General features: G+C 40.7%; 2 protein-coding genes across 3 annotated transcripts in view; one reads left to right on the top strand and one right to left on the bottom strand.

Annotated features, from left to right (window-relative positions):
- The window catches only part of IQCH (IQ motif containing H), a 208541-nt gene extending 198486 nt beyond the window's left edge, over positions 1 to 10055 (bottom strand). The window contains 3 exon segments of the mRNA XM_038580790.1: positions 158 to 252; positions 1737 to 1859; positions 9939 to 10055. Coding sequence (XP_038436718.1) covers positions 158 to 252; positions 1737 to 1859; positions 9939 to 9989 — 269 coding nt within the window. The 5' untranslated portion in view covers positions 9990 to 10055.
- A 143-nt stretch (positions 10056 to 10198) lies between these two features.
- Positions 10199 to 23575, top strand: part of AAGAB (alpha and gamma adaptin binding protein) — a 52545-nt gene continuing 39168 nt past the window's right edge. For both annotated transcript variants that reach the window (XM_038580789.1, XM_038580788.1), the window contains exon 1: positions 10199 to 10344. In XM_038580789.1, coding sequence (XP_038436717.1) covers positions 10272 to 10344 — 73 coding nt within the window. In that variant the 5' untranslated portion in view covers positions 10199 to 10271. The remainder of the gene's footprint in view (positions 10345 to 23575) is intronic.

The raw sequence follows: 23575 nt of genomic DNA, 5'->3' as shown, positions 1-23575 counted from the left end.
TTTTGCCATTAACTTTTTATACAAAACTACTGAAATTAGTAGAATGGATATGAACAAAGCCAAGGAGATTTTGACTTTATGGTCACCTGACCTGAGTGGGAAAAGTTATTTTTTTTATCGTATTTGTTTTCAACCCCAAAATGGCTATTTTACTTACCAGCTGGAAGTGTGAGGAGAATACAAATTATCGTCATTAACAGGAGTTGTTAACACATGATGGTTTACAACATTTAAATACTTCTCAATGTGAATCTGTTACAGAAAAGTTAAAGTTTAGGTTATTATAGTGGACTTAAGATACTCAGCTAATTTACTTTATTTCATTAGGGTAATGCTTTGAATTGTGTAATTAAGCCAAAAGACACAACATACTATGTGTTTATTACATGCCTAAGGTATTGTTGGGCATTTCGAGGCTAAATGACTTTCACTATCCCAAAAAGCATAATAAACAATTGAGACGCAAAGCTCGAGTGACCTGTAGCACTTTTCACAAATTAAACTATGCACAACAGTCAGTAAATCGCTTAGCCAGGTAAGCTTACTAGGCAGGACAGACATGGAGTAATGTCTTTCATTTATAGGGATTTCAAGCAAGCATCCAGGGAAAGAATTTGGGCCTTAGGTAACAGATTATTTAAAGTGGCCAACTGCAAGACTCCAGCTGGGTGCAGCCCTCTCACTGTCAGGTAATGTAGGACAATGGTGTGCCAGTTTGATGAGGCAACAGAACACACCATATCTCTCACAGCCTGAGGAGCTGGGCTGTGGAGCTGATAACGTGGGAGAGTGAAAAGTCTCAGGCTGGAGCAGGAACAATGACAGTTAGAGGTCTCGAAGATGGAGATGGTCCTTATTTGGACTCATGTGATCATATATCCTTGTTGTTCCTTCCTTCCTTCCTTCCTTCCTTCCTTCCTTCCTTCCTTCCTTCCTTCCTTCCTTCCTTCCTTCCTTCTTTTTTTTAGAGGTTTATTTGAGAGAGAGAGAGATGTAGAAAGTGCAAGAGCACGAGGAGGAGGGGGCAGAGGGATGAGAGAAAGAATATCAAGCAGATGCCCCATTGAGCACAGAGCCTGAGATGGTGACCTGAGCAGAAATCAAGGGTCAGACATTTAGCTGACTGAGCCATCCAGCACCCCCAGATCCTTGTTTTATAAGTGAATATTATCCTGAAGAGTAGATTCTCCTCTTCCCTTCAACCCATCTTAATGATGAAGTTCCCGTGTAATTTATTTCTCTCTTCCAAAATTGGTACATCTCTTTAGCTTTACCTGCAGGATTACAATATCACAAAAATGACTAGTCTCAAGATACGTAAGCTATTTAGGGAAAAAGCTATTTATTTAGCTCTTATTCTTTAGAATCCCAGCGAATCTGATAGAAACTCTCTGGAGTATTCCTTTGAATCCTTTTTTGTTGGGCATATTTCTGGATGAATGGTTATTTTAAGAATTCTTAATTTTTTAAATAAACCACATGTTAGGGGTTGTCACTGCATAATCTTATATTCCCAACAGCTTACATACTTTGTGGGATGTGACAAGATGCAAACCAACCAATCAGTTAATAATCATGATTTTAATAAAAGGACCAGAATGAGCAAGCTGATGACCAACTTAAGTCCACCTCTGTTACAGAATTACGCAAGGTCTTGTGAGAACCACAGTCCTTTCCTACTAGAGGAATCTTTGTCTCCTTCCAGCACTTTAATTAAGATCTAAAGCTCTACTTACTCTTAGCCCCATTTCAGTCCTTTTGATTGCAGTTTCAAGGTTCTGAATGTTTAGAGCCTCTCCTTTTTCCTCAAGAGGGAAATTTGTTAATTTCTCCTTTAACTGATAAAGGTCTTCATGGACCTGGAGGTATAAAAAATATAAAATATTGAGAGAATACATACCGAGTTCACTCGAAAGTTATTTATTTTAAAGATCTGCAGTTTGCTTGAATTGCTAGAGATCATCAGGTAGATTTTATGATGTTCATTGAAAAGGACTGTCTTCACGGTTCTCAGATATTCTTTATTGGAACGTTTCATTATCGTCTTTCAGATTTTAAAAAACTAAGTTTTCATACAATTTTCTATTTTTCCTTAAGCCCCCCTACCCCAACTCCATGAGAAACAAATCCAAGATAAAACTACAACTCAAATCACGTCTGTCCGACTCTTGGTTTTGGCTCAGGTCATAATCTATCTCAGGGTTGTGAGATCAAGCCTTGCGTAGGGCTCAGTGCTCCGTTTCTCTTTCTTCCTCTCTCTCTCCACCCCTCCCTTCTCTCTATCAAAGAAAGAGAGAAAGCAAGCAAGCAAGCAGAGCCTTTCAAAAGGGAATTGTAAATAGATTGACAGGGCCCTTTGGTTTTCCATTCTGGCTGGATCTTCCCCCATGGACTTCTCTGAAGAAGCAGCTCTGTAGGTGTGTGGCCTTGATTCTGTTTTACATAGTCAGAAATGAAAATGATCGGTGAAGAAAAAGCAATGTGATCACTTTGACATTTTCCTTCAATCTGTATTCTCCTTAGAAATGATGAATGCCTCTCCAACGTCAACCACCCTCACAACAAAATGGGTGCTATGAGATTAGACACTACAAGATTCTCTGCGTTCATATCAGAAACCAAATTTCAATAGATAAATACAGATGGCACCAATTATTGTATGGGCTGCTGCCACAAGAAAAACATTTTGTTATGCAAATTTATGAACCCAACACCTGTTTCAGCAATAGTCACACCAATAACAATCTGCAGATTGGGTTGCTACAGGCATTTTGAAACAGTTACCTTTTCTCTGTTAGTATAACTGGACATACACATTGGTCCAGCCTGTGTTATCGATTACTTTGGAATATTCCCATGGAGCCAAGTATTCAAAAGATCTGAATTTGCATCTTTGCACTGATGGGCATCACAGTCTGGTAGACACATCTGGTCATTTGTACTCTGCACAAATTGTCATGGAAAGCCTTCAGGGCTCACAGATTGAAATCAGAACACACCTACTGTTTGCTTGTAGGCACCAAGGATGAAGATGTACTTCTTTCAATTGTTTTTTTTTTTTCTTTCAATTGTTTTTGTTCAAATTACTCCTGCAAGCTGATTTACCATCTATTGTCTAAAGGCATTTGGAAAGTACAAAGAGACCGTTCAAGGGCAAGCCCCACTTCTAGGTGCACATTTCTGGGTTCTTCCTTTGAATGTACTAAATTTCCTCCTTGTAGCTCTAGTATTTGTAGTATTTGTAACTTCACGTACCATTCTGTAACTAATGCTGGTCCCCATAGCTGGGGGGAGTGAAATTGTTCTGGGTTATTATTTTTTTTTTTTGGCTTTTCTTTTTTTTTAATTTATTTTTTATTGGTGTTCAATTTACCAACATACAGAATAACCCCCAGTGCCCGTCACCCATTCACTCCCACCCCCCGCCCTCCTCCCCTTCTACCACCCCTAGTTCGTTTCCCAGAGTTAGCAGTCTTTACGTTCTGTCTCCCTTTGGTTATTTATCATGGAACCAACGGGTTGTTTTCTTTATCTGCCAGCTGTGGACAACTACACTTCTTCCCAGAGTCATGAGATAATATGCAACAGGTTTAGTAGATAGTAACGGACCAGTAAAAGGCAAATGGACATCATTCCTTGCTCTATCACTGGTCACAAGTTGTCCATGCACACCATCAAGTTTCCTCTGGTTTCTTTAACAAGAAAAAAAAAAGAATTATTCTATTTTATAGAGTTGTTGAGTAAAAATAAGGCAATGTGTGAGAAAAGGGATGAATGTAGGCTTTGGAACCAGGCAGATATGAACTAGAATCCTATTTCTTCCTTTACCGAGCTTGACAAATTCGTTTTTTGGTGCTTCCATCAAATGGGGGTAAAAAGCTACCTGTTGGAATAGTGGCAAGAAAAAAATTTCAAGTATGGAAAGTGTTTTGTACAAGGCCAGCTAGCCCCATAGGAGGGCACTGAACAAATGTTAATTCTCCTCTCCTGAATTGTAAAGCCCAGTGAAACTTCTTGCACAAAACTGGCACTTAGTAAATGTTCATTGATTTGAATTGCTCTCTTAATCTTCCTCAAGAGCTTCTTATTTTCTTGCCAGATATTTTCTTCTCCCCTCTCAATAACCATATATCTGTTTGCATAGTAATTGCAATAGAGACAAGTACTGTAGGAAATGTGTCACCAGACTTGGGTAGGAAAAAAGATTAAGTTCTAAATCTCTGTCCTTTCTTCAAATAGATCCAATTTACCTTATTGAAATTTTACATATCCCCCATCATCTCTATGATCATCAGATGCATTGCTTTCCATATATTTCCTACTTGGAGGAAGATTATTATTTTGACAGTTTGGGAACAGAGCTGCTTAATAAGAAGCCCCTGAAAGGTTTAATGCAGTGAAGGTTTGCTCTATAATTAATTAATTAATTAATTAATCTCTAGAATTTAGAAGTCTAGCTATGCAACTGGATTCTGTGTTGTCAAAAGCAGTTACATCAATTGCATTTTATTCATCTCTGCTAAAGATAGCGTTTGGCTGCCTCATTCTCGTCACACTTACCCACTTGCCCCTTCATTTTACATTGTATGCTCCTGGCAAACCAGATGGAGGAGTTGATAAGAAAGCGATGATATCAAGCTGTCAATTAGTTCCAATATTTCCAAGGTTGGTGTTAGCATAAAATGGTTGGATTTTTGAAATAATGATTTCCAAAATGAATTACAAAGCTAATTTTGACTGCAAGATTACAGTATCCTTGTGGCACAAACATTGGTTTCAGAGTTTGGTCAAGCAAGCATTTTCAAAGATGTATTAAGAAGATACCACATACTCATTAATAAAGTGGAAAAACAAAGCTTGTAAGAGTTATTTATAAAAGAAAGCACCAAGGAAACCTCTCGGACTCATGACCCACTTCTTCCAGACTGTTTCACAGATACACCATAACCTGTTTCAGGATCAACACAGACAGGATCTCTTCCCTTGGGCAAATTACTTTAGCTGTTTGTACCTTAGTTTCTTCTTCTGTAAACTGGGGCTACATATGATACCTACCTGAGTTGCTGCACACGGTCAAAAAAATTGGCTACTTTTCAATTATAACAATGATTATCATCACTATAGTTATAACATCACTGTTCTGATCAGATGAGGAAAGATCCAGCTGAAACCATAAAAGTTCTGAATGGTAGACTTAAGAGTGAAAGAAGTATTTAACAAAAGTTCGCCTAGTAGAATTCTGCGTGGAGATAGTAGTCATATGCCCTGAATCAAAAATGAGGACATGGGCTTTGGTACATGATCGGACAGTGGAACAGAATATTCACAATCAGAACTGTTCTGTGAAATTCAGACATACAAATGTACACAGGTTTTCAAATAAATCACACTAAAAGTTTATAATTAGAACACTTATTTGTATTTAAAGATTTCTCGGGTATTTTAGATATTTTATCAAAATATTGTATTATTAATTTGTATATCAGCAATTGTGTTTTCTAAATAATGGTACTTGTTAGTTCAGCTCCCTTCACTTTTGAATAGGATGTATATTATTAGAGACTGAATTAATGAGAAGATCATTATCCAGTTGTCCAAGATCAATGGCCCCAATCCTGTGCTAGGTAAAATGGGATATCCAAAAAATCCACTGTCACAGGGAAACAAGGCATACCTTATTTGCCCTATAGCATCACCCATAAAGTTTTAGTTAAGAGTGGAGTAGTCCTGGTTAAAAAGACAGGCTAAAATTAATTTTTTCCTTTTCTTTCAGTAAAAAACAGGCTAATCTTAAAAAAACACACAGAAATGAACAGAAAACTACACATTAGTAAGAGATCAGATCTAATAATAACTCGTATCAATTGAACGTTTCACATTATATGTTACCCCTTAATTTAATCCTTACAAAACTCCTAAGAGGGAGCTTATAGTGTCATCTTTATTTCATACTTGAGGGAATTTGAGTTTTAAAGTGGTTAAGTACCCTGTGCTAGGCAAGATAGCTGGTTAATTGGCGGAACTATTCAAATCCAGGGAGTCTGAATCAAGAACCTTCATGCCTAACCATTAGCCAGTACGTGCATAATATCTACAAATATACAAATACGTATTTATAGATATACAAAGCTAATGGTTGCTGAAAATTCAGTGGAAAAGGCAGGACTGAAATATCTAGAGAAGCAAAAAGGGGCAGGGGAAGACTTCCTTTTTTACCAGGTTAGCAGACTGAAAGGGTTTAAGAAGATTGTGTTTTGGTCAGTTTCTTTTCCATAGTGTGAAATAATAGCCCTTATCGGATAGCTTTGTTGTAGGGGGTTAAATGAGTTAAAATGTGTACAGCACTTAGAACTGTGCACAATATCCAGCAAATACTATATTAGCTTTGATTATTGAGATTTTTCTTTGAAATCACATTTCAGTTTCTATTTTATAATACTATTTAAGGTAGAAGGTCTCAGAATTGAGCACGTATCAGAGCTATCTGCAAGGATTATAAGAACAGATAGCTGGGCGCTACCCCCAGAACTTCTGATTTAGTAGGTCTGGAATGAGGTCTGAGAATTTGCATTTCTCACAAGTTCTCAGCTGGTGCTGAAAATACTGGTCCTGAGGTCACTCTTTGAGAATCACCAGTCTAAGGAGTTGTTTAATGTATCTGATTGAAACATAAACCTGATATACCCACTTAGGGTGAAGCAAGTAGATATTTGAAGTACCTCTACTTTTCTGGCAACTTTGTATGTATACATATATGTGTTATATATAATACATGTAGATTTATAACATATTAATACATTATTATATAATTCCAATTCATATATATCATACTTATATATAAACTGATAGAAACATTTGATTGCCCATGCTGATAAAAGGAAGACAACTTTATGATAAAAAGAAATCATGTAGTTTTGGGGAAATTGGGTCAATTTAGAGTCAGAGGTGGATCTAATTCAAGCTACAGAGGAGAAAACTTAGGCCCAGAGAGGTGACATGATTAGCCTAAAGTTATTCATCTGGGAGAATGTCATTGCCAAACTCAGACCTCAGTATTCTGACTCCCCAAATAGTGCTTTCCACTAGGTGTACTGCTTTTTGGTAGCCTGTTTGAAGGACATACATCAGCCCCCGACAGAAATGGAATCCAAGCTACGTGTCCGAGGGTAGTGCTGTATACTCATAAATACTCTGGAGCCTTCCTCATTTCTTTGTTATATATATTCTACATATTCCAGGGAGAAGGTTATACTGTGTCTAGAGATCAGCCTCAGTAATCAGGTTAGGCTCTCCTACTTAGTGTGTCCAGAATAAACCTTTTTTACACATGGGGGTGTTGATCAGCATGGACATGCCTGTTCTTAGCTCTTCTGTTCCATTTTATGATTTAATGATTACAGACATTGATACTGTAATGTTGTATCCGAGGCTGATCAAACAGATACCTCTGAATCCTACTCTGAAGTGAAAAGGCTTCTGGCTTTTCAGTCAATCTGCTATTTTACACTATTCCAAACCTCAAGGGGAGCAGCCTTGGGGAAGAGAATTATCTCAAGGGAAAGCGTGAAATTAGGTGTGAGAATTCTCCCCAGATTCTGGTCTCTCTTTAAGAGATGTTCCAGGTCTGGAGAAATAAGAAAACTAAGGAGTAACTTAATTGTTCTTGTAGTCAATGTGAAGTATACTGTGGGGGAAAACTGGCTGTTTCTGGGTAGGAGTCTCCATTAGTGTTCCAATTATTTGGAGCCTGTAAAAATCGGCCCTGAATTTAGAGGGGATCTAAGTAGTAAAGAATCAACCTTGCCTAGCAAGAGTTCTTTGCTTTGCCCTTGGATATTGGGAGGTGATCTGTAGGCCCCTTGAGTGTCCTGCCTGATAAGTGTCTTTGCTTGGGGGCTTTGGTCACCACACAGTTCTAACAATGAGATTTATGATGGGGGCCTTGAGCCACATTGTATCTGTTCCAACCTCTAGAGGAACTAGAGACTAAAGGCATTAATGTGACCTCTGGGAAGGATTGGTGATGAAAGGTCAGAACATGGGCAGTGTGTGATGGAGTCCCAGTAAAAGCTCTGGACATCAAGTCTTAGGCAAACTTTGCTAGTTGGCACAACTCTGTGTACATCGTTATACATCATGGCTGGGAGGAGGTAAAGCCACCCATGACTCCATGGGGAGAGGATGACAGGAAGCTGCATTTGGATCCTTCCTCTTGGGTGCTGCCCATACATGTCTTTCCTTGGCTGACTTTTTTTTTTTTAAGATTATTTATTCATGAGACACACACACACACACACACACACACACACACACACACACTCAGAGAAACAGAGACACAGGCAGAGGGAGAAGCAGGCTCCATGCAGGGAGCCGGACATGGGACTTGATCCCAGGATTCCAGGATTCCAGGATCACGCCCTGGTCTGAAGGTGGTGCTAAACCGCTGAACCATCCAGGGATCCCCTCCTTGGCTGACTTTAATTTGTATCCTTTTGATGTTGGTAACATTCTAATTGTAAGCACAGCACTTTCCTGAATTCTGTGTTACTCTAGCAAATTAGCCAGTGTGAAGGTGGTCGGGCTCCCAATTTTGTAGCTAGCTAGCTTGAAGTGAGTTTGGTTCCGGGACTCCTGGACTAGGCTGGTGTAGAAATGAGGGCAGTTTTGTGGGGACTGGTCCCTCAGAATTTGAAGTTTGCTAAATTCATCTAGGGTGCTAGTGACAGAGGATAATAAAAGGTGAGGTAAGATTTGGGTATTACACATAATGGGGAACTCTATGAAACTGGTGAATTTAGGGGTTTGTATTTTAGAAAAGGTGCATATAAAAGAATTCTCTCCTAGATGGGAGGTAAGAGACCAATATTCTGGCAGGAAAATCCACTGTGCAGATCTGAGTGAGCGTTGGAATAGAGTGAATTTAGGCAAATTATTTCAAGCCTTAGACAACTGGAGCTAAATAGACGTTAAAAGTGATGATCTATGCAGAAATGTTTTAAAGTTATCATATGTAAATGTGAAAGAACAACATTTGTGTGGGAAGCATCTGAGTATAACTGTCACAAACTGAGTTATACTGGAGAAGATAAGACTTCTTTTTTTGATATTCTCCCCCACCCCCGCCTCAGTTTGGAAAAAGTCATTTCCCTGAGTTTTTTGGGTCACACGTCTATATTCAAAACTGCAACTGGACAGGCAATTCAAGTGATCGTTAATGTATTTTCCTGTGTGTGCTCCCAAGCAAGGGACTTTTATTTAATTCATTAATTTATGTGAGATATAATCACCATACAACGTTGTATTTCAGGTACACAACACAATTATTCGATTTGTATACACTGCAAAATGACCGCGGTAAGTTTAATTAACATCCCTGACCATACATAGTTACCATTTTTTTTTTCTTATGATGAGAACTTTGAGGATGTATTCTCTTAGCAGCTTTCAAGTGTAGCAGTAGAGCATTACCAACTATACCAGGCTGCGCATTATTACATCCCCAAGACTGACTTCTTGGCCAGGTACTTTCAGATCCAAAAAATTAAGGTGCTTACATGGTTGACATATTTCAACTCCTCCCCAGATTTCTTATTATCTCCCCTTAAGTGTCTGACTTGCATTTCCCCCATGTCACGGGTCCTAATTTTTCGGAAGATAACATTGTTAAATGGTGCCTTGGGTGTAAGATGGATTTTGGGAAGTAGAAGTTCTGGGTGAATTTTAGCAGACGCAGAGCGGTGGGGCTTCTGGAGCGCAGCCTCCAGGGGAGGGCTAGGCTGGTGCCCGAGGTCTTGGGGGGGCATCTTTGGGATTTCTGGAGGGGCAGTGCCCTCTGCACGCTGCAGGCGGGGGGCGGGGTGGCGCGGGAGGATGGGCTCTGCGGGGCCTCGCTCGGAAGGGTCTGAGCTGGGCGGGGCGGGGCAGGGCCCGTCGCCCACCTGGATTAGGATGGTTCCTATGGGGTCGCAGCTGTCAGCGTCCTGCGCCATGGTAACGGGGGGGCGGCCTCCCGGAGGAGGAGCGGTTTCCAGGCGCCCGAGCCGGCGCGGCGGCGGCGTCGGCGGCGGCGCTCGCTCGTCCCCATGGCAACCCCACGCGCAGCGCGGCCCGTCCCACGCCGGCAGCGGAAGAGGGGGTGTGGGAGGAGTCAGGGTCGCCGCCGCCTCCCGCGCACGCGCCCCCCCCAGGCGCGTCTCCCCCGCGCGCCGGCCGCAGTGGTGCAGCCCGAGGCGGAAGCGGCTCCGGGGCGGAAGCGGCTCGCGAGCGCAGCGATGGCTGCGGGCGTCCCCTGTGCGCTCGTCGCCAGCTGCTCCTCCAGCTTCTCCGGAGACCGGCTGGTCCAGCGTGAGTAGCGGGGCTCCCGGGGCCGACGTCCAGGGTGCCCGAGTCTCGGCGGGCGGTGGCCTCAGAACCGCGGCGTCCCTCTCGGCTTCCGTGGCCGCCGCGGGGGGGCGGGGCCGGGGGCTCGTCGGGTGCAGCCGGGACCCCGCTGCCCTGCCCCTTGCTGCCCGCCCGGCGCGCTGCGGGGGTCCTTCCAGTCCTTCCAGCCTTCTCTGCCGACTGCAGCCCCGCTCGCCCGCCCGCCCGCCTGCGGGGAGCCGGAAGGCGCTGTGCGCGGCCGCGAGGTGCAGAAGTTGGGGTGCTTGATGCTGCAGAGGGGCTTCCTCCTGGCTCCCCCTTGATGTATAGGGGTTAGCTGATGTCCCCATCCGCCCCACGTGTTCACTGCCTTGCCTCCCTCCCGAGTCCTAGTAGGAGTCCTGCCTAGCAGGCTCTCGGGGCGGCTTTGGCTTTGGGCTGCTCCTGGGCCTGCACCCTCGACCCTCGACCCTCAGGGGTGGGGATGGGGGGCTGTCACACTAAATAACGCTTAGGAGAAGCCGTAGGCGGGACGGCCTGGCACCGGGAACTAGGAACTAGGATTCTCTGCAGTTGGTTGCTTGTAACCCCAAGACACCTGGTTTTAAATGCATGGCTTTCGGTAAGATTTTATTTATTTATTCATGAGAGACACAGAGAGAAGAGAGGCAGAGACCCAGGCAGAGGGAGAAGCAGGCTCCATGCAGGGAGCCCAATGCGGGACTCGAATCCAGGACCCCGGGATGACGCCCTGAGCCAAAGGCAGATGCTCAACCGCTGAGCAACCTGGCGCCCCCGGTGACATTTTGGAAGCCCTTTTTAAACTGTAAAGCATCACACAAACATAAATATATATTTTTTTCTATACCTGTCAAATGTCAGAATGAGGCAGGATGTCCTTCCAACACAAATATTCTGTAACTTAGTTGTCAATTCTTTTCTACAGTGTTTATGTTGAAAAGAACTGTGGTTACATTTCATATATGTCTTGATTTATATATAATTTTATATATCACTTATAATTTTATATGTGATTTTTACGTTTTATACATAGTGTATGTTTTTATATTTTGTATGTAAAATTTTAAAAAAAGGTTTTTTAAAAAAGATTTTTTATTTACTTATTCATGAAAGACACAGCGAGAGAGAGAGAGAGAGAGAGGGGCAGATACACAGGCAGAGGGAGAAGCAGGCTCCATACAGGGAGCCGGACATGGGACTCCATCCCAGGTCTCCAGGATCAGGCCCTGGGCCGAAGGCAGGGCCAAACCACTGAGCCACCTGGGCCACCACAAAATTTTAAAATATTTAAAAATATATAGATATATGTAAAATATGATTAACATTTTAAAAATATAAGAAGCATTTATATAATTTGTATTTACATTTTACATATATTTTGTATATAATTTTTTTGAACGAGAGAGAGAGTACATGTGGGAGGGGCAGCAGGAGAGAGAGAATTCTAAGCAAGCTCCATGCTCAGCGTAGAGCCTTAGGGTGGAGGGGCTTGATCTCACAACCCTGAGATCATGACCTGAACTGAAATCCAGAGTCCAGTGCTTAACCCACTGAGCCACCCAGGCTCCCCTGTATATAATTTTTGTCCTGATATTTTTCATTTAACATTACATAATTTATGACATAATATAAATTACTTTCCATCATGTATTGCCTCTAGTGAACATAAGATTTGCTCGGAATTTTTAAAATACTTGGTGTACTTAACTTTATAAAATAATTACATGCATTTGGGTTTCCATTACTGATATATAAAAGTCCTTTTAAAGCCAATCTCGGAAATATTTGTTAAGTATTCTGATGGCTATGGTACTCTCTCTGAGCGCTCTAAGGATCAGAATTGGCAGACGTGGTCACTTCCTTGAAGGAGCTGATGACCAATAGTTGGCAAATAGTAACACTGTACTTCTTTAAAGTACATTAGCATCCTTGGAGGTAAAATTAATTGTGTAAAATAATCCACTTTGTTTCTATATATAAAATCCCTCTTAGATACATCAAAAGCCAACTTTTGTGTTGATTAAAATTAGATGGCCTTTCCTTTGTGATTCCATTAATGCTATGTAGGGAGAAAATAAGAGCAGTTAGTGAGGACATTACTTGTAAGAAGAAGCAAACTATAAAAGAGAGCTTTATCATTTCTTCCCAGGTTATTGATAGGGAAATGATGGGTAGCACTAGACCATGCTATTTGCTGAGCATTCATTCTGTTTTATAATTAAAGATTGCATTAAATTAATCATAAATTGAGTCTAATTTTGATCTAAGAGATGAGGATGACCATAAGGAGTGATGTTTGTCAAGTGTTCAGTGGTATCAGGCCACAGTGTGATTTTAGATTGAATCTGATCTTTTTTGGGAAGGTTTGGTTTCATTTCATCCATTAGGAAGAGGAACTTTAGGGTTTCTCCAGGTTCTCTTTCTTTCAACATCTGATCTATTTTACTGCTTTTACCCAATAGGAAATATTTCATAATCAAATAACCCAGTTTGTTATAAATACACATGAAATAAAAGTCCATAGGCCTCGGCTATGGATAAAGTGCATACACGGATTTTGTGAAAAACCTTTTTTCATTTTGTCACTCAGAGGCCTTATTTTGGAATTCTGGGTAGGTGTCTGACATCTGATAAAAGGACATTACAGACTTACATTGTAGACTTTTAAAGGGAAATGAAGGCTCAGGATTCTGAAGGGTCTTCAGCAAGGTTATATGTGTGTGGGAGCAAGTGTCTGTACTCCAGGGCCAGACCTCTTTTCACCTTATATATATTCACAGGAAGATTTTACTTTCATTATGGAAAAGTGTGTTCTGATACTAAGCACAGAGCTGGTCTCTGTGCCAGTTATTATAGCTAAAATGGCAGCTAAGGTACTATTCTTGCTCTTAAGAGGAGGGATATAGTTAAAGTGTGTGCTCCACTGGTGAAAATATTAAAATATAAATACCTAAGTTTTAACATTTTACTCTCCTTTCGTAGAAGAAATTTTATTTTTTAACTCCAGTATAGTTAACAGAGTATTTATATTAGATTCAGGTGTACAGTTTAGTGATTCAACAGTTCTGTACATTACTCAGTGCTCATGAAGATAAGTGTACTCTTGGGGCACCTGGGTGGCTCAGTCTGTTAAGTATCTGACTCTTGATTTCGGCTCTGGTCCATGATCTCTGGGTCATGAGATTGAGCCCTGCCTCAGGCTCAGTGTGGAGTCTACTTGAGGATTCTTTTCTCCCTCTATCCCTCCCCTGCTCGTGCGTGAATACTCTCTCTAAATAAATAAATAAAACCTTAAAAAAACAAGTGTACTCTTAATTCCCTTCACCTATGTGTCCCTTACATACTTCCCCTCTGGTAACCATCTGTTTGTTCTCTATAATTAAGAGTCTATTTTATGATTTGTCTTTTTTTCTTTATTTTTCGTTTCTTCAATTGAATGAAATGGTATTGGTCTTTCTTTGGCTTATTTCACTTAACATTATACCCTTTAGATCCATCCATATTGTCATAAATGGCAATATTTCATTTTTTATGGATGAATAATATTCCATTGTACATATATTCACAACATCTTCTTGATCCATTCATCTATCACTGGACACTTGGGCTGCTTCCATAGTTTGGCTGTAGTAGATAATGCTGCAGTAAACATAGGGGTGCATGTATCTTTTTAAATTAGTGTTTTCATTTTCTTTCTTTTCATATCCAGTAGTGGAATTACTGGATCTTATGGTAATTCTGTTTTTCATTTTTTGAGGAATCTCACTACTTTTTTCCTACTCTAAGAAGGAGCTCTCTCAATAGAAAAGCCCCTGGATACTTGTTTGGTATTGAAGTGTGTAATACCAACTCAGCAACTGTAAGCTATTCAGGTTCTACATCTGAACTTTTGGAGCAAAATTCTTTCTTTTAGTGCAATGTGAGAATTTGGTGATCTTACAATCATAGCAGTCATTTTTATGTATATCAGTACTCTTCTCAAAAGTGTTCTCACATTTTTTAATTTGGTTCTTGTTTCCCTGTGAAGTCATGAAGTCAGGTTATCTCCATTTTGTAAATGAAGAAATTGTGGCTTGGAAATACCAGGTGACTTGCCCAAAGTGCTCAAGTGCTGAATGTTGGAGCATATGTTCACATTCAGAATTTGTATATATGGAATATATGAATGAAATGTATTGGAATTCCTTAGCAATCAGAATTATTTAAATTTAAGATGGTGGTGTTGGTGTAAGAAGTGATAGAGAAGATTGACCCCTAAAAGAGGTTTTTAAAATACGTTTGCATTTCCATTTAGGAGGATTGAAATCTTGGAAGAAAAAAATATCTTTGTCCAGAGGACCTGTATTTAAAAAGAGCATTACGTATACCCGATAGTTTTTTTTTTTTTTAATTTTTTAAAGATTTTATTGAGAGGGAGAGGTGCAATGGGAGCAGGAGTGGGAGTGCATGAGGCTGAGGGAGAAGCAGACTCCCCGCTGAGCAGGGAGCCAGAAGCAGGGCTCCACCCAGAACCCTGGGATCATGATCTGAGCTGAAGGCAGTGGCTTAATGGACTGAGCCACCCAGGCACCCCTGCCCAGCCGTTTTTTAAGTGTCTGGATTTTTATTTTCTCAATTGAGTAAACTCAAAATAGAGGCATATTAATAATATATTAGCCACTCCTATGTCGGATTAACATAAAAATAGAAAGTTGTTTGAGATCATCTCTTCCAACCCTTCTAGGTGTAAAATTCTATATTACCATGTTACTTATTTTTATGTCAGATTATATGGTGCTTCCTAGCTCCGGCATTCTTAATTTTTGTGAGTGCATTTTTTTGGAAAACTGCCCCATTTTTTTCTAGTATAATATCACAGTTTATTGATATTAATGTAATCCACCAATCTTAGTCAGATTTCCCCAGTTTGACTTTTACGCATGTGTGTGTGCATATGTATTCTACACAACTTTATCACGTGTGGTTTGTGTATCTACCATCACAGTCAAGATACTGAATAGTTTCACCACCACAGGGATCCCTTGCATTGCTCTTTTGGGTTATGCCCCCAGTTTTCATCACCCCAGGCAACCACTAATCAGTCCTTCATTTCTAAAATGTCTTTTCAAAAATGTTATATGATTGGAAACATAGATTACTTTTGGGAATTTTTTTTTTCTGCTCAGCATAATTCTCTAGAGATTGATCTATATTGTGTGTGTCAATTCATGGTTTTTGACTGCCAAGTAGTATTCCATGGTAAAGATGTGTCATAGTTTAACTGTTTACTTGTTGAAGCACATCTGGGCTGGTTCTAGTCTTTGGTTCCTGATCCTGTTTTTGTATAAGTATTATTGATAAACAGCTGTGACCGTTTGCTTATTTTGTCTATGGTTACTTTCCAGAGTTGAATAGTTGCACCAGAGACCATGTGGCTCACAGCCTAAAATATTTGCTGTCTGGCCCATTATTGAAAATGCTTGACAACTGTATTCTGAGCATGTGAATTAATGTGTACTAATCTGCTTAACTTTTAGAACATTTTAATGCTGTTGTTACCATCATTATTCTCATTTTGCAAAGATATTGCAGCACAGAGAAATTAAGCAATTTGCTCAAGGCCAAATAGCTGAGCCAGGTTTTGAACCCAGGCAGTCTGGCTGTAGAAACTACCTCTTAACCAGTCCTGTTCGCAATTAATAGAAAGATAGGGGAGCTCAAAACTGGAAAGGGACTAGAGAGGTAGCAGCCAAACTATGCGGGGAGGGGAATTCTCTTTGAAGGCTGAGGGATAATAGGATTTAGCCTGTGGTCATTTGCTTTCTTAGGAGAATAATGCTTGGAACAGTGCTAAAACTTCTCACTAATTTGAATTTAGTAATACCACATAGGACTTTCTACATTTTCTACATATTTCCAGTATTTAACTAAGGCCCCCAGTCCTGGTCACCTGGTTTCCACAGCTCCACTGGCAACTGAAAATTAGCACAGCCATTGTTTTCTTTTGCTTATCTCCCAGGGATTTGGAGTTAAGTAGGGCCCTGGTCCTAGAAAAACCTCTCTGGACTAGGGGGAGGTGAAATGGTGGCCTTTAAACAAAATACATTCTTCTCCTCATTTTAGATGGGAAGACTTATGCCCAGCTAAGAAGATTTGGGCCTCCCTTTAGGACAATCAACTATCTTGATTTTCCCAGGACTGAGAATTTCTTTTTAATTGAAATATAGTTGACATTTATTAAGGTTTCAGGTGTACGACAGAGATCTGACAATTATAAACGTTATGAAATGCTCACCACCATAGTGTAGTTGCCATCTGTCACCATAAAAAATTATTGCAATATTACCGCCTCTATTCCCTATGCTGTACTTTCTATCCCTGTGACTTATTTATTTTATAGCTGAGAGTTTGTGCTTCTTAATCTCCTTCACCTATTTCACCCATCTCCCCAAACCCCTCCCCTCTGGCAACCACCAATTTGTTCTTGTATTTATGAGTCTGTTGATGCTTTTGTTTTGTTTTTCTGATTCCACACAGAAGTGAAGTCATACAGTATTTGTCTTTCTCTGACTTATTTCTCTTAGCATAATACCTTCTAGATCCATCCATGTTGCATTTTATTTATTTTATTTTTTAAAAGATTTTATTTATTTATTCATGAGAGACACAGAGAGAGAGAGAGAGAGAGAGGAAGAGACACAGGCAGAGGGAGAAGGAGGCTCCATGAAGGGAGTCTGATATGGGACTCGATCCTGGATCTCTAGGATCATGCCCCGGGCTGAAGGCGGCACTAAACTGCTGAGCCACCTGGGCAGCCCCATGTTGCATTTTAAAGTTGCAGTAGCCACTCCACTTTTGGAGTAGGGAATTTGACTTTTTGTGTTTGGAACTTAGATGGACTTAGCCATGTAAACAATGCTCCCATCCTTAGGTTTCTAAAACTGCAGAACCAGATAGCTCATTTATATGATGGGTAAACTAGGCTTTAGGGAGTTACATAGGCAAAGCCAGCCATCATTTATGACATATTTTCTTTGGGAGACATTCATTCATCTTCAAGACTGGGAGTTTGTTTCTTGGCCTATCAGACCCCTATACTTAAAAAGGATCTTAAAGTAATTTGCTAGGGAGAGCATTCTTATTTCAAAGGTAGGGGCTTATTGGACAGTCTAGCCGACCAACATTGCCCAGCAACAGAAGGGGATAGGAGCTTGGGTTTTTAAAATTTGCGTTTTCTGTAGTTGCTTTAGTATTTTGACTGGAGTCTTTTACTCTGGGAATAAGTTATAGTTTCTGCTTAAGCAAAGTTGTTTATTTTGTTGTGGTAGGACGACTCTGCCTTTGATTTGATTGTATATTTCCAAGGCTTTATTTTCTTCAAAGAAAGAAAGATAGGGCTAACAAGATCTTCCATGAACAGTCTGAGGTTGTCATCACAGACTGATTAGGTAGGTGGTCAGACAAAAGCAGTGATTTCTACTAGTAATGGTGATAATACTTAATATATCTTTAAATTTTTAATTAACAGTAGTGGGGAGATTTTTATCTTTATTAAAAGAGGGGTGTTGGTTAAGTCATCAACCTCAGGAGGAAAAAGATTAAACACAAGTTTATATTCTCTCCAGACCCAAAGGTACCTACAAAATGTACCCATGTTATCTTCTAGTATGATCATGCCTCTGTGTGTGTGTGTGTGTGTGTGTGTGTGTGTGTGTATGTGTATGAGAGAGAGAAATTCAAGCTCCAAGAAGTTGTGACCTTCCAAGGTAGTTCAGCCCATAAATACTAAGGAGCCAAGAAGCAATTCTAGTTCTTTCATATACATGAAACATGATGATCTTCTTGGCAGCCAGGATGGCGTGTATCCAAGGTGGAGGTAGGGATAAGAGAAATTATAGTAAAGGATTTTACTATAAGAGGAGAACTTTTCTGGCTCCACTTAAGTGTACACTTTTTCTTTCATGGTAGTTAGAGCCTTAGATGAACTGTTAGTTAGGTTCAGTAATTCAATTAAGACACTTTTATCTATGTCCAGTTTGTTTCCTTGTGGACTAGAGAATTGGACTTTTTGGTTGAGGTTATTGTTGATGTGGGAAATGATTATAACGTCTTTGCCTTCCTGGCATTCCAATAAAGAGGGTGGAGAGTACAAGGAGAAATACCAGCGGAAAAATATTATGCACTAACCTATGTCGCACAGAACCATTTATGCTACAAAGAGCATTGTATCATTCTGGACGAGTCTAAGTATATCTAGACTCAGATCTTTACTTCTGGGACATTCAACTGCTTGTTTTGCAGCAAAAGTAAAAACATCTAGAAAATATGTAGTGGCCGTTTGGTTTAAACAACTCGTCCTGTGTAATTCCTCAACAAATAGTGCTGCTTTATAAATCATGAAATCTGATCAAGCGCCATTTTTTAAAAGGCTAAATTACGAAATTGTTTTGAATATGTCTGGTGAGAATGATAATCTGGACTTGACGTTGTATTTGTCCTAGCCAGTGCACACAGATATCACAAATACATCTCTAATAATTACTCATCTAAAAAGCAAGATTGACATAGGTGAAGACAGAGAGGACTAATGTGAGACTCAGTGAGCCCGTATGATATTACAGATTTAGTAACAAATCATCCACTTAGGTTTAATTTTCCACACTGACCCGAAGGTCGGCTCTGCTCAGAGATGGGGAAAGTATTATCGTTCTTGGATTAAAGTCCAAAACCTAATGCTCAGAGCAGAAAATGCATGATCATTTGGTAATCAACAGCTGACATAAAATTATCATTCTGCCTGAATTCAGGGGGGATAATGTGGGGGGAAGACTTTTTGTGAATCAAGCACTGAGTTCTATTCTTTACCTGGTGATTTTGATTTTAAGCAAGTTAACTTTCCTCCCACAAATACTCAAAGCATTTGTACCTTTGCCATCATTGCTTGGAGTCGCTAAAACATCCTGTGCCTCAGTCACCTCCTTACTCAGTAAAATAAGGACATTATCTTCCAGGCTCCGTGATTTTTTTTTTTTTTAACAGCTTTATTGGGATGTAATGCAGATATGATAAAATCCACTTATATTTGGTGCAGAACATTTCTATCATCCTAGAAGGAGAGACCTTGTGCCTATTTGCAGTCACGCCACATTCCCACCCCCAGCTCTAGGCAACCACTAATGTACTTTGTCTTTACAGATTTGCCTTTTGTGGACATTTTATTTAAAAGGAATCGTACAATATGTAGTCACTTGTGTCCGCCTTCTTGTACTTAGCTTAACGTTTTTGAGATTCATCCATATTATAGCATGTATTTCATATTCTTTTGTATGGGTATACCACATTTTATCCATTCATCAGTTGATAGAGGTTGGGTTGTTTCCATTTTTTGGCTATTACGAGTAATGCAGTTATGGAGATTCAAAGAAACTGCTGTGCTATTTTAAGAAACTGCTTTCCACGGTGGCTGCACCATTTTATGTTCCCATCAGCAATGTATGGGGGTTCCAGTTTCTCCTCATCTTTGACAACATTTACTATTATCTATATTTTTGATTACAGCCTAGAACCTAGTGGGTGTGAAGTAGTATCTCACTATGGTTTTGATTTGCACTTCCCTAATGACAATGATGTTGAGAATCTTTTCATGTGTGTATAGTCCATTCATGTATCCTTCTTTGGTGAAATGTCCATTCAGATCTTTTGCACATTTTTAAGTTGGGTTTTTCATCATCTTATTAATGAGTTTTAAGAGTACTTTATGTATTCTGGTTACAGGTCACATGTATAATACACATATTTTCCCCTGTTCTGTGGCTTGTCTTTTGGTTAGCTTGATGGTATCTTTTGAAATGCGAAGTTTTAAATTTTTGGTGAAGTCTAATTTGTCATTGTATTCTTTTTCCATGATCCTTTGACCATGTGTTGCCCAATCATTTTACCCCTCTTGAAGGAACTTTTAGGTCCTGGGACATTGGGTGTGTTAGCTTTATGATGTTCTCCAATGGGTCAGGCTTATTTTCAACATTTGAATACATGGGCTACAGAATAAGTGTTCCTCATTAAACTTACTGTTTTTGGAAAATTCATGTCAGACTTGTTTACCTTCTTTTAGAATAAGTTAGCATCTGCTGCAGGTACTGTTGTCATCCTGAGCATTGATGTTTTTTGTGAGGTTTTACTATTCAGTGCTGATTTATGAAAAATTAACATTTGAATATGGGAAGTAGTTTCATTTCATCATTGTCCCATTTAGCCTTACGTATTCTTTTGTCCAAAAAAACACCATTCATAAATTATTTTCAAAACATCTAAGGTTAATTGCCAAGTAATTTTTATGGTTAAAATAACTAAGACGCTAGAGATAGATTTTATCAGAGATAGATTTTTAGGAGGTTGTGACAGCTATGTTTTATGAGAAAGAATAAAACCAACTTTGTATTCCAGAACTTGTATTTTGTATCATAAATACAGCCAGGTCAGTCCCACAGGTTCTACAAGATCAGGGTTTCTGAGCCTTAGCACTGTTGACACTTTGTTGTGTAGGTGCTATCCTGTGCATTGTAGGATGTTTAGCAACACTCTTGGCCCCTGCCTACTAGCTGCCAGTAGCATCTCCCAACTTGTGACTACCCAGCAATGTCTCCAGATATTGATGTGTCCCCTGGAGGGGCAAAATCACCCCCCTCATAAAAAATCAGCTTTAGATGTATATCTAGAACTGATTTTGAACCAATAAGTATTAGTAATTAAATTCAGAGAAGTCCCTCCCCCCCATATGGGAAGGAATTGTCCATGAGCTGTGCGGCTGATAAAGCAGTGCTGTGTCCACGTGCTGTGGGATTGGTAAAGCCAACTTTGCACGCAGCCCGTAAAACACAGAGGCTGGTTCCTCCTTGGCCCTCACTTCTCCATATTCTCTCTCCCCTTTCGGCCAGCGTCTTCCTGTTCTTTCGGGCATGTTTGTCTCCCTGCGTTGTGAGGTCTTCTGAGGGCAAGCCAGACCATGTTTTCTCCCATCCCCTCCCTCCAGTTATTTTAAGACGAAGCCGTGGTGACCAATTCCAGATGGTTACTGGGAGAAAGTGAACCTCAGTTAAAGGAGGAGGACTGAGTTAGATTCCCCCTGCCCCAACTTGAGAACTTTTCCACCATGACATAAAAAGCCCCCAAGTGTGTGGAGAAGTGAATTTCCGAGTGTGACCAGAGAGGAGGAGCGCGTGCGGAAGAGGTAATCAAGTGGTGTAAGCAAACAAGACCTGCTGCATTCTCGTGGAGGCTGGTGTGCAGCCCTAACCCGGCCGTCTGCCCTCGGCCGCCTAATACTGCCCCAGGCAGCTGTGCTCAGACGGAAGCTAATGCTGCGTCTGCTTGCTCTTGCTTGCTCCAGGAGGCCGCGGGATGATACTTCGAGAATCACAGATGGAATCTGCGCCCATTTGTCTGTGCGACGTCCCGACCCCTAAGGTTGCCGCTGAACCTTCCAGCATCACACGGGCTGGGAAGGCCCTTTACGTTGCAGCTGTAAATTCTGCCCCTGCTACTTGGGGAATAATCTGTTCATTCATAACTGTGTCCGGTTGGTTCATAACAGAGTATTTGACAGCAGCACCCACCTCATAGGACATTCTCACGAAATCGTGGCCGTGAAATTGTAAGGAGTTGCAACAGTGCAGAGCCATTGTGATTTTTAAAGGTCTCTCTTTGCCTTTCGTCGCTGGCTCATGAAAACTCTTTCATGTTTTTTTCCTAAATCACATTTTACTCCATTCTTTTCTCTCATAATGGCTACTTTCCCCTTCAACTGACGTCAGACTCTGCTGCCTCCTATAATTTTCCTAATTGCTTTCTCTTCTGTTTCGGTCTGTGCCTTAACAATGGAAAAGCAACATTTGAGAAGGCATATTTTGGGAAGGGAGGGGCCCGAACGGTTTAGGGAGGTGGTGATTTCCTAATTGCACTTGCCCTTACCAGCTCTCCTCAGTGCATCTCTGACTCAGCCTCTTGTCCATGTGCAAACACTTGACCTGGGGAGGAGGGAAGAGCGTTACCGAGGGCCACCCTGTGTCCAGTGCCTGCCTGCGCCTTCTCACGCACGGTTTCAGTTAATCTGCAAGAAGCCATTTGAGAGGTGTGTCCCCTTGTACCATGAGGAAATGAGACACACAGAGGTTAATTTGTCATTCTCACGGAGGGCCAGCATTCAGATGAAGGTCTGTCTCACCCCAGGTCTGTGCCGTCTGTATATTATGGCTTTTTCTGTTGTGGCTAGTACTGCCAGCTGCAGAGTGGAGAGAGAGGGATCTTGGGTCCCCAGAAGAGTGGATACCATGAAAGACACTTGTATCTGGGGTGGGAGGTTATGATACCTCCCTATAGGCAGCTTCAGTTCAGTGAGAAAGAATAAAACCAGAAGAGTACTGATTTCTGGAAGAATCATCTTGGTTTTGAGTGGCAGCTGTTGTTTCCCTCTGGACATAGAAAATATGATTTAACCACTGGACAATGTCTCATTACAAAGAATGTCATGATTAGTTAAGGGAACATTAATTCTGGTATCAAGAGTGTCCTTCATTCTACTACTGAAGAAGACAGGAATAATCCAAAGCAGTATCCATGCACTTAGTTTAGAATGGACTTGTTTTGGGGTGCCGGGGTGGCTTAGTTGGTTAAGCAATCGACTCTTGATCTATGCTCAGGTCTTTTTTTTTTTTTTTTTTTTTTTTAAAGATTCTATTTATTCATGACAGACACACAAGAGAGGCCAGAGACATAGGCAGAGGGAGAAGCAGGCTCCTCACAGGGAGCCTGATTCAGGACTCGATCTCAGGACCCTGGGATCACGCTCTAAGCTGAAGGCAGGCAGACACTCAACCACTGAGCCACCCAGGTGTCCCATATGCTCAGGTCTTGACTTCAGGGTTATGAGTTCAAGCCCTGCATGGGGCGACTGGAACCCACTTAAAACACACAAACAATAGAATGGATTTGTTTTGTCTTTTTTGGTTGGAGTGGATAGGTAAGGGGGTAAGAGTAGTGTGTTTGTGAGAGAGAGAGAGATTGAAGATGGATATTTTCAGTGTCATGGGAATTCACCTTGGAACTTCAGTTTGCTTTCTCATTCATGCTAAAGAGAATATCACTCCTTATTTTTTTAAAAGATTTTATTTATTCATGAGAGACACACTGAGAGAGGCAGAGACCTAGGCAGAGGGAGAAG

This window comes from Canis lupus, chromosome 30, assembly GCF_011100685.1.
Source record: "Canis lupus familiaris isolate Mischka breed German Shepherd chromosome 30, alternate assembly UU_Cfam_GSD_1.0, whole genome shotgun sequence".
NCBI classification, from domain to species: domain Eukaryota; kingdom Metazoa; phylum Chordata; class Mammalia; order Carnivora; family Canidae; genus Canis; species Canis lupus.
Note: the sequence above shows the minus strand (reverse complement) of the source record. Positions and strands in the feature narration are given on the sequence as shown.